Source organism: Pseudopipra pipra, chromosome 7 (assembly GCF_036250125.1).
Source record: "Pseudopipra pipra isolate bDixPip1 chromosome 7, bDixPip1.hap1, whole genome shotgun sequence".
NCBI classification, from domain to species: Eukaryota; Metazoa; Chordata; class Aves; order Passeriformes; family Pipridae; genus Pseudopipra; species Pseudopipra pipra.
Genome location: NC_087555.1, coordinates 23,295,619 through 23,306,022, shown reverse-complemented (window position 1 = coordinate 23,306,022; position 10,404 = coordinate 23,295,619). Strand labels below are relative to the sequence as shown.

Sequence of the window (10,404 nt, the reverse complement as noted above, 5' to 3'; positions counted from 1 at the left end):
GCTGGGTTTGATACTGCCCTGGGCACGGGAGCACAGGGCAGAGCAACATCCCTTCTGCTCCGGGCAACAGGTTGTGGAGGAATGGGAGCGACAGAGGGATGAGGAGGCATGGGGATGGTGGGAGGATGGGGAGGAACGGGAAAGCCCCTCACCCGGCCCCTCAACAGGGATAGAGCCAAATAGGAATGCAGCCAGAGCAATTCTTCTCCACCAGGCCGATGATGAAAGCTGCCCCGTCACAGCTTCCGCAGAGCGGGAACGACTGAGTCACCCTGGGCAGCAGGGAGGTCCCAGCCCAGCCATGCAGGATTCCCTTCCCACCCCTTCCTCCCAAAGGACCAGATGCAGCAGTTCAGTACAAAACGTCTTCAGCCTTTACTAATATAGATATTAAAAAAAAAAAAAGGAAGAAAAACAGAGTGACAATCATTTCCGAGTAAAAAACAACGCTACAAAAGTCCCCGTGTGACCCAGGCTGAGATGACAAGAAATGCTCCACTGGCTCCTGGCCGAGCCCAGCTCGGGGCACCATGTCCCCACACTGTGGGGCCAGGGTCTGGCTCTGTGTGGGGGGTCCCAGCCCCGCAGGCAGAGTGGGAGGAGATGAGTTTTGGTCCAAGGGCGACCTGCCAGGACAGGGCGGAGACAGCGGGAAGGACAGCCCCTGACCTCTGCACAGACATTTCTGAGCAGGCCAGCCCACAGCTCACAGCCCCGTGCCAGGATGCTGTGCAGCATGGCCATACTGGCCCTTTCCAGCAGCAGTGCTGCCAGGACCCCTTCCATCCCCTCCACTTCAAGTGTAATGCCAGCCCAGCTCTCTGTCCCACAGCTCAGCCCAGCCAGCCAGACCCCCAGCCTGCTCCCCTAAAGCCCCACACCTTGGGGGCAGTACCAAAATCACCAGCATCACCCACAGACACACGGCACTGGATGGTGCTGCAGTGGGTGGCAGCTAGCACAGGGGGCACAGGGAGGTGTGAGGAGAACATGCTGCAGAAAATGGGTGTGGGAGGAGGAAAAAAAGGTGAAATGGGAGATGGGGGAGCACAGGCCCAGAAGGGATATCAGGATGGAGTATAAAAATGCCAGGGTGCACACGCTGATGAGTTTATAAAAATGTACAAAAATAAGATATTCCCTTTTTGAAAATTAAGTAGGAATGAACCCCATGGCCCCCATCCCCTCCGCTGCCCACCAGGACAGGGCTTGCCCAGACTGCCCTGCTGGGCAGGCACATGGCATCCTCCAACCCACACTCCTGGCAGGACGCCTGTCCCATGGTGGCGGCGGCAGCCGCTCCAGCAGTCACCGCCGTCATCCCTGGTGGCACTCACAGCCCTGTGGGGAGCAAGAGGCAGGTTAGTCCTGGCCCCAGGTGGGATGGCATCCCCTCTCCAGGGGAGCCTAGAAGCAGCCCTTCATGCCCTCTCCCCAGCTCACCCGTGGTCCTGTCGCAGGCAGTGGTCCCCTTCTCGTGGGCGAGGTTGAGGCGGTTCTGCTCAGCAGCAATGCCGTTGGCCTCAGGACTGCTGCTGCGGGCAGGGCTGGGGGGCCTTGGAGGGGGCTGGAGGTGGAAGGCCACCTCCAGGTGCTCCTGGGCCAGGCGCAGATGCTCACGCAGCCGGTCCAGCTCATGTGCCGGGGGAGCCCCAGCCAGAGCGAAGCGCCCCTGGGCCAGGCTCTCCTGGTAGTCCAGCTTGCCGTTGGTCAGTGGGGCTTGTGGCAGCTCCTTCTTCAGTGAGTGGTAGGTGGGAGGTGCACTGGGGGCTTTCTTGGGGTACTGTGGTGCGGGACTGTCGCCAATTGGGAGCGGAGGGCCACCAGACTGGCTCAGGGCATCACGGATGCGCCCCACACCAAGGTGCAAGAGCTCACAGAGGTTGAGGAAGAGGCAGAGCCCACTGACAGCATACATGATGAGGAGGAAGATGGTCTTCTCGGTGGGGCGGGAGACAAAGCAGTCGACGGTGTGTGGGCAGGGGCTGCGGCTGCAGACGTAGGAGGGGCTCACCTCAAAGCGGTACAGCAGGTACTGCCCAAAGAGGAAAACCATTTCTAGCAGTGAGCGGCACAGCAAGTGCAGGACATAGGCACGCATCAGCCCATCCTGCTTGATGCGGCGCCGGCCATCATGCTTCTCTCCGCCGTCTGGACTCTTCTCCTTCTCCACCTCAATCTCCTCAAAGATCATGGGGTCTTCTTCATTATCATCTTCTGCCTCCTCGTAGTCCCGCCCGGCTCCCCGGCGCACCACCGGCATGCGAGCCCGCCGGGCTGCTGGTGTCCGGCGCCGTGAGGACTCAGGCATGCGAGCGATGCGGTGCATGGCAAAGCCCAGGTAGAGCACTGATGGCATGGCCACCATGATGATCTGGAAGATCCAGAAGCGGACGTGGGAGAGGGGGGCAAAAGCGTCGTAGCAGACGTTCTCACAGCCCGGCTGCTGTGTGTTGCAGACAAACTTGCTCTGCTCGTCGTAGTAGATGGACTCACCCCCCACGGCTGTCAGCACGATGCGGAAGACAATGAGGACAGTCAGCCAGATCTTGCCTACAAAGGTTGAGTGGTTGTTGATCTCCTCCAGGAGCCGTGTCAGGAAACTCCAGCTCATCCTGGCTAGGCAGTTGACTCAAACCCTGTGGGGAAGGGGCAGGCAAACAGGCACTGAGAGAATCTGCATGCACCTCACAAGACTCACCAGTCCACCAGATCCCACCCCAGCTCCCTCCTGCTCCCTTTCCCTCCAACATCCCTTCCCTTACCCACAGATCCACAAACACAGCCCTGCTCAGGCAGCCATCTCCCCAAAACTTTGTCCACCACCACGCAATGCCTCCCTATGCTCCCATCTGCATCCTGCTCCCGCCCTGTCGCCAGCCAGGTGGGTGGACGGAACTTGGGAAAAGGCTGGGACATCCTGGTTCCCTGCAGGGACACATCTAGGGGAAAAGTCAGCACGGTCACAGCCAAACACGTCAGCACAGGGCAGCACCAGCTGGGGACTGTGAGGGGGCAGGCAGAGGCAGAACCACATCCTCTCCCCCATTTGCCATCTGGCCCTGGGCAGGTCCTCAATCAATGCTGCACCCTGTGACAGCATCCACACCCTCCCATGGGGGTCCACAGGCCCCTAGAGGGCATGCAGCAGCCCCACTGGCCCACTGCAGCTGCCAGTCCTGAGCCCTGGCCAAGGGGGGATCCCCTGAGGAGCACCCCCCACCATATGCTCAGGAACCAGGTGTTCTGCACCCCACAGAGCTCTCCCCTGAGGGCCAGCAGAGATGCAGCATCACTCTGCCCCTCCAAATCTCTGTGCTGTGCCCTTTCTCCTGCAGGACCCCCAGCCTCCAAAGCACACAGTGGCCAGTGGTCAGAGCAGCCTGAAGGCCGATGGCAAGGGCTGGCAGGGGGAATGGAACAGGAAGCAGGACAGTGATAGCAAGGGGCAGCGTGGGGCAGCCAAGGAATTGCACAAAGCCCTGGCAAAGCAGCTGACACCAGAGAGCGGGGAGGAAATTGCAAGGACCACATCGCAGCTCCCAGCCAAAGGAAAAGACACAAGAGGAGACACCCCACTGCCACCCCTGGTTTCAGCAGCTTGTGCATGTGATGACGCAAGGGCAGCAAGTGGCAGGGCTGCCTAGGGCAAGCAGAGGGGATGCGTCCCCAGTTTCTCCTGCCAGCCCCATTCCATCACCTCCAGCCACGGCATGTCCCTAAGGATGACGGCTGCCACTGCACTCATGCCACTATTGTCCAGAATAAGAGGATCTTTCAGGCTTAGTTCAGCCTGCCTCCTGACCAACCCCACCTAAACAGAAGAGCTCCTCCATCACAAACATCCATGCTGGAGACATGCTCTTGCTGATGTCCTGGTGCCCAGCAGAGCCTGCTGAGCTGTGGGAGGTGACACAGGCTGGCACTGGGGATCCAAACTCAGCCCATCAGGGCCACCATCCTCCTGTGCTCAAACGCCCTGCAAGATCTCACTGCTGCCCTGTACCACAAGGGCCCTCTACCCCACCACCTCACTGGAAGGAGGATGCTTTGTGCCTCCTTTAGCCCTTGTCTGCAGCAGCACACTGCCCTAGCATGAGGGTGAGGGGCTGGGGCAGAGAACAAGGTGAGGGGAGCAGGCAGGAGGGCAGCCCTGGGAGGCATCAAGCACATGGAAAGCAAAAGCACATGTTGGCACTGTAGTGGCGGTCATGGAAGAATGACATAGAGATGGCCAGCAGTGTGGAATGGCAGCAGCAGTGGGCATGGCCAGGGCAATATAGAGCTGCCCTCAGCTTCTTCCCCACCAGAGGCAGGTGGCCAGAGTCCAGCTCTGCCAAGGGGCACAGCCATCCAGGGCCTCCTGGCCATGCTGGGAGTCAGGACTAGCACCACACACGCTGGCTCGGCCCTACATCAATGTCTCAGCCCTACTGACCCCAGTCCCCCTACCTGGGGCCCCCAGCCACCTCCACCCCTGACTGCACTGTCGAGGGCCCCCAGTCTCCCCTGCCCAGGAGCATAGCAGCAGGCATGCCACTTCGGGGCTCACCAGCCCCTGCCCGCCCGGAGACCCCTGTTCCACTGACCCCTGCCACTCTGGGGACCCAGCCCACAACCCCAGCCTTCCCGGGGCCCCCAGTCCCACTGACTCCAGCTCAACGGGGGCCTCATGCCCAGCTGCCCCCACCGCCTGCCCGAGACCCCAAGCCCCTCGATCCTCCCTGCCCGCGCCCCATCCCACGCCTGTGGCTCTCGCCTCCCGGGGCACCGTCGCCTGCCCGCCTGCCCACCTGCCTCCCCCTGCCCACCGCCCCGCGCCCTCCCGCAGCCCCCCGCTCCCCAGCTCCACTCACGGCGCACCGGGACGAGCGGCTCCCGCCGGCAGCGGCGGACAAAGCGGCGGGGCGGCGCGCCGCCGCCTCCCGCCGAACAAAGGGGCCCGGGGCCGCGCCGCCCCGCCCCGCGCCCCCCCGCCCGCCGGTGCGTACCGACCGTCCCGCTCCGCACCCCCGCCCCGCCCCGCACCGGCCGGCCCGCTCCGTTGCCAGTGCCCCGCTCCGCGCCGGCCGCGCCACGCGGCGCGGAGCTCTGGCCCCGTTCCGGCCGGTCCCGCACCCCCCGGGCGGTGCCGCCCTCGGTCCCCCCCGCCCGCGGCTTGGGAGGCCGCGCAGGACTGTGGGCAGGGGCCGGCGCCGGCCGAAACTCGCCCGGAGGCGGCTCCCGCCCCACCAGTTCCATCCAGCCGCCGGCTGTCCGGCTCCCGCCCTCGGCCCCGCGCCCCCGCGGAGCCATTGGCTCCCGGGAGGCCGCTCCCGGGAGGCGAAGCGAAGCGGAGGCTTCCTGCCCACCGCAGGAGAACACTCAGAACCGCGGGTGCGGCTCAGCCCGCGGGGTGTTCCGGGGTGAGCCCGGCCGCAGAGGGAGAGGAGGGAGCCACCGCTCCGGCCGTGAGAGTCTCCTGCACAATAACCTCCTGCCCCTCGTAGCATTCTTCCCCTCCGAGTGGAGAGAAAGTATGGAAGAAAGGAGAGATCCGATGGCGTGGCCTCAGACGTGGTGGGAATGCAGAGGAAGATGTGTCTGTGTGGTGGGAATGTGCCTCAAACCTTTTGAAGCCCGTGCTGCTTCTTGTGTTCCAGACCAGGTCTCTGCAGCAAGACGGGGCTGACCATGCAGTACCTCCAGATATGCCCTTATAGTCAGCGCTGTTCCCCCAAGGCCAGCACAATGGCAGCAGTGGCTTTGAGTCACCACTCTGGAGCAGTGGGGCTGTCCCTCCATTCAAGCAACCCAGCCACTCACTTTCTGCACTGCTAAAATTGGCTCTGTGGAGATTTTGTTGATGCTGAGTCTCCATGCTGGTGGGCCAACCACACCAGTGATGTCCTGGGTAGAGCATCCTGTCCTTGTGCCCTGGTGTGGGGATGAGGAGGGATGCCAAGCAGCCTTGCACAACCCAAACACTCAGGGGAAAGCTGTGTTGCATGAGCTCATGAAATGCTGCTTCTCCTCAATGAAACATGTGGTCCCTTCTGCAGAAGGGTTTCCACAAGCTGGCACTGGTGGGTTCAGCACTGGGGGCTGGCTGGCTGGGGGAGGACTGACACCTTGAGGCTGGGGCAAGGAGAGGGGTAGGAAGTGTGGCCGGCACATCTAGTGTGGGTTTTTTGTTACTCCGCAGCAGCTCTGCTGCTTCCCTAAGTCAGCAATGCTGTCATGGTATTGTAACAGCACTCGCAGAGCCCAGGCACAGACTTGGTGCTCTTACATGGGAGGGCTACTGGAGCACCCCCCAGAGCAATGGGCTGCACCCTGACATGGGTGTGGGTGTGTGCACAAGAGGCTGGGCAAAAGAGCCCTGCTTTCAGCTCCCTTGCTCAATCCTTCCTTCTTCCCAGCTCATGAATGTGTCAGTCCCCTCCTATGGAGGGAGAGCTGCTGCAGAAGAAATGGGATTTGACCTGGATATGAAGAAGCTTTCCATTGAATGCTGTTCCTATGCATGCAACTACAGCATTAACGTTTCTGTACAGGGAATAAATGCATGCTTCAGATTTAGCACAGACACTCTGGTCACAATCTCCATCACAGGTCAGGAGAAACAGGAAGACATGGATGCAGGGAGGCATTAAGTTGAGCACAGAAACTCAAGCTTTTGGAAGGATATAGGGAAGCATTCAAGGCCAGAAAGGAAACCCCTTTTTTTGCAGGTCAGCATGGAGAGGTGGGAGCAGGGCAGGGGGCTACCGATATGAGGGCAGCATCCCATCATGCTAGGGATGTCAAGCAGCACACTGCCTATGTTGAACCTCCTGCTCTTGCCAGGCAATTAAAGTGGCTTGGGGCTTTCTTTCTCACAGTCACCACTAGTTTTCAAGTGCTTCCAGGTCTCACCTCCAGCTGGCTTCACCCCCAGATAGCCAAGGAGTTTGCCAGAGGTAAGGGATCTATATGACCCTTTGACTCTGATGCTCACCGTGTTAAGAACAAGCCCCCGTTTCACCAGCCTCACATTAAAGTGAGGAGTGTGACCCCTGAGGTGCTGCAAACTGAAGCTGTTGAACCCAGAATGAAGCTGCTTATTGGGCGGGGTCAGGCACCACTGTTGCAGCATTTTTGCACAGCACAGCTCAGCCCATGCCTGGACTGTGGGACAGAGCTTGCCTTGGGGGGGCCAAGCCCAGGGGGTGGTGTTGCCCATCCCATGGACAGCCATTACTGTGCTTGTCAGCATCTGGCCATTGGCATCAGAGCCGTCCAGCTTCCCCTGTGATGGTACCCTGGGTGTTCCCGGGCTCTACCCTTTTCTTCAGCTTACAACATCCAAATGCCCACAGAGGCATCGCCCTTTCAGCCTGGGACAGAGGGCAAACCCACATCATCCGGGAAAGGAACAGTGGATGAAGGGCGTTGCCTACCCGCATCCCTTTCCACATCAGCTGAGGCTGACAGAGCATCGTGGGCAGGAAGGATGTACAGACCAGCAGCATCGTGGGCTCAAAGATCAGCTTTGCAGAGGAAACAGGGGCACCGTCACCAACCGCAAAAAACAGGATCAGCCCCAAACTACTGACTCTGTGTAGCAGAGCCATGACAGGGCAGCTGCACAGCCCAGCAGGAGCAAGGGGAGCTGGTAATAGAGATAGTGGCTGAGGGGGAGCATAAGCGCAGGGATAAGAAGAACATCCACTTCTGGGACAAGCACTACAGCTCAGGAGGGACGTGGCAAGAGCTCGCACAAGCAGTTCTTTCTCACTGTTCAGCCACGGTGCTGCAATGGAGGCACCCTCTGCAACTGCACTGCCAGCCCCTGCCTCAGCTGCCAGACACAGGGTGCAGGGAGTGTGCAGCTCAGTCTGGATCTCGATAGTAGCCTCGGTTTCTGCTCTGATCAATAGAGCAGAATGGGCTGGGCCCTTCTATGACTGCCTCTGCTTTCGGGGATGGTGGCAGTGAGACAGATGGTGGGGTTGGGTATCCTGGGTGTGTTTGCTGTGGGGCGACATGGACCATGCCTAGCTGGTGCTTGGCAGCGGGGCGAGGGAGCCAGCTCCACCCTCCCCGAGCAGGGCCATGAGCAGGTGGCACTGCAGGTAGGCAGCATGTGTCCTCAGCAGCAAACACCCTCTTCCCAGATTAAACAACTTGTCTGGCACTGGGACAGGGAGCAGACAGCTCTATTAGGGACTGTTTGTCCTGATACAGGACAGCTCCATAACTAGCTTAATAACCTTCTGATAACAGGCAGAGGCACACTCTGTTGAAAGAGCATAAAGGGCAATGACTGTCCCCTCCAACACAGCCTGAGAAAAGGCTGGGATGGCTTCAAAATAAAGTCCCTTTCCCTTTCACCCCCCCACTTGATTATGCAGCACAGTGGGGGGTACATGGCACAGCCCCTGCTCACCTCTCTCGTGCTAGGGTCTCCTTCCCAGTTCCTAGGTGCTGACTTCTGCCAGCACCATGTGCAGCACTTAAGCCCAGTCTATGTTGGCTGCTCTTCCTCTGCCAGCCAAGCTGGAGGGCAGCCCACAGGGAAGGGGTTTACATGGCCCTGGGATACTGCTCCCTATGCTGGGTAAGGAGCATTGGCACCTCCAAGGGATGGAGCTGGCCAGGCAGGTCCATGAGCCACAAGCAACATGTACCCTTTACTGCTACATCTCTAGTCCCCTGGAGATGAGGCCAGCGGGGATATTCTGACAGAAGTAAATGACCAGTCACTCCAGTCACCCAGTTTGATTAGAAACAAGGCTTCACGAGTTCAACATAGTGCAAGGGGGCTGACAGCTAATCCACAGGCTATGAATGCTCAAGGCAGTACTGTTTTAGAGGGCAGGCAGATGCAGCAGAAAGCACTGAAACTCGTGACTGAGGCATTGAACAACAGGTTAAGGCAGGGCTGGTATGTGCCCATGGAAAAGTGGTGGTAGCTTCAGGCTCATGGCAATGGCCAGCCTGAAGCCTGAGCCCACAGCTGCCTGCAGCCTGTCTCTAGAGCCCTATGGCCACCCTGGCCTGGGCGTCCCTCCAGCTACATACACCTTGATACGAGACCACTCCAGGTAGGCACAGGCAGGGAAACACTGAGGTTCAGACCAGCCTTGCTCTGTGCTAGCAGAGCACTCAGAAAAGGAGAAAGGAAAAAGGGAGAAAATCCACATTGTTTGAGACCACAGCCGGGGGACTGCATAATCAAAACCGAGACGGGCAGAAGATATCTGCCGCTGGTTCAACAGATATCCCACCTTTCTGCAAACCCCAGCTATCCTACACAGTCCTGGTCGGGGCTGCCTGCAGTGCTGGAGAGGCAGTTTGTGCCAGGGGGACCACTGCACACACCCAGCTGATGCAATGAGGCCAGTTAATGTAATCATTGTGTCTAGTGCAAGAGGCCCTACAGCAAAGCATTGTGATCACAGAGTAACCACAAAGGGGTAAATCTGTAATAACCAGGATAAAACCCTAAGGGAAAACAAAGCAAGTGTTTCATGAAGAGGCAGGAGACAGGTTGTGGCAGCGCATGTGAGATTCCCTGTCAGCCCAGTGGCCGAAGGAATGCAGAAGAGCAGGGAGCTGTTAACAGGACCAAGAGGCTAGTGCTGAGCTGACAGCACAGACCAGCACAGACCTAGCAAGGAGCAGAAGCAAATGAGTAGTCACTTCAGCAGTAAAAAGCAGGAAGAGCTTGAGAAGAACTATGGACAGGCACACAACCAAAACCTTTGGTTCTGGCAGTCCACGCTTTGTCAGGCCCCTCAATACATACTCAGACACTGGTGTGGCAGAGGTGCTACTTCATTAGGATTGGAAAAGCAAGTTACAGGGATGAGCTTTCTCAGGGGATCACCTTAAGCAGAAGAGGCATCAATGAGCTGATCCAATAACTACAAATTTGACTCTTGCCCTTTGTGAAAAACACAGCTATAGAAGGTGAACATAGAACTTACACAAGCTCCTTAAATGGCTAGATGAAAACATAAAACCCTACTGGTCTTTACTGGCTCGGCTTTCTCAAGAGTCCTTCCCTGGACAAAACATGGACTGAGCTCTCTCCCACTTGAGATCTGAGATCACTCCAAAGGAACAGAGAGCAGCAGCCATATGCTGACTGAGGAATAGGGAAGAAAGTGGGATGTGTTGTGACATCTGCCTCAAGATGGCATAGGTCTTGTCAATCAAGCCTATAGAAGGCTAGATAAAAATATCACCCACTGTGGGCCTTCAGCAACTCAACTGCCTCTGGAAGTGACAGGAGAACATCTAATAGTACAGCAATTCCAAGAAGGCATCCAACAGTGTGCTGTGAGGTGGCCTTCAGACACAGAAGGGAAACTGAATTTCCCGCTCTCCTCAGGCTATGAGGATGGCATAGATGGGTTTGAGCAGGGAAGGAAACTA

At 58.5% G+C, this 10,404-nt stretch overlaps 2 protein-coding genes across 2 annotated transcripts; one reads left to right on the top strand and one right to left on the bottom strand.

Moving 5' to 3' along the window:
- Window positions 1-351: 351 nt before the first annotated feature.
- On the bottom strand, window positions 352-4,950 carry LOC135417260 (gap junction gamma-1 protein-like). The gene is made up of 3 exons (XM_064661122.1): window positions 4,857-4,950; window positions 1,444-2,639; window positions 352-1,341 (listed from the first exon to the last, which is right to left on the bottom strand). The coding sequence occupies exons 2-3, from the start codon at window positions 2,612-2,614 to the stop codon at window positions 1,334-1,336; spliced, it is 1,179 nt and encodes a 392-aa protein (XP_064517192.1). The 5' UTR covers window positions 2,615-2,639; window positions 4,857-4,950; the 3' UTR covers window positions 352-1,333.
- On the top strand, window positions 4,534-5,409 carry LOC135417591 (basic proline-rich protein-like). The gene has a single exon (XM_064662045.1). The coding sequence runs from the start codon at window positions 4,534-4,536 to the stop codon at window positions 5,407-5,409; it is 876 nt and encodes a 291-aa protein (XP_064518115.1).
- The last annotated feature ends 4,995 nt before the right edge of the window (window positions 5,410-10,404 follow it).

Coding starts and splice junctions, on each gene's coding strand:
- LOC135417591 (XM_064662045.1), top strand. CDS start 4,534: ATGCCACTTCGGGGCTCACCAGCCCCTGCCCGCCCGGAGACCCCTGTT.
- LOC135417260 (XM_064661122.1), bottom strand. CDS start 2,614: ATGAGCTGGAGTTTCCTGACACGGCTCCTGGAGGAGATCAACAACCAC.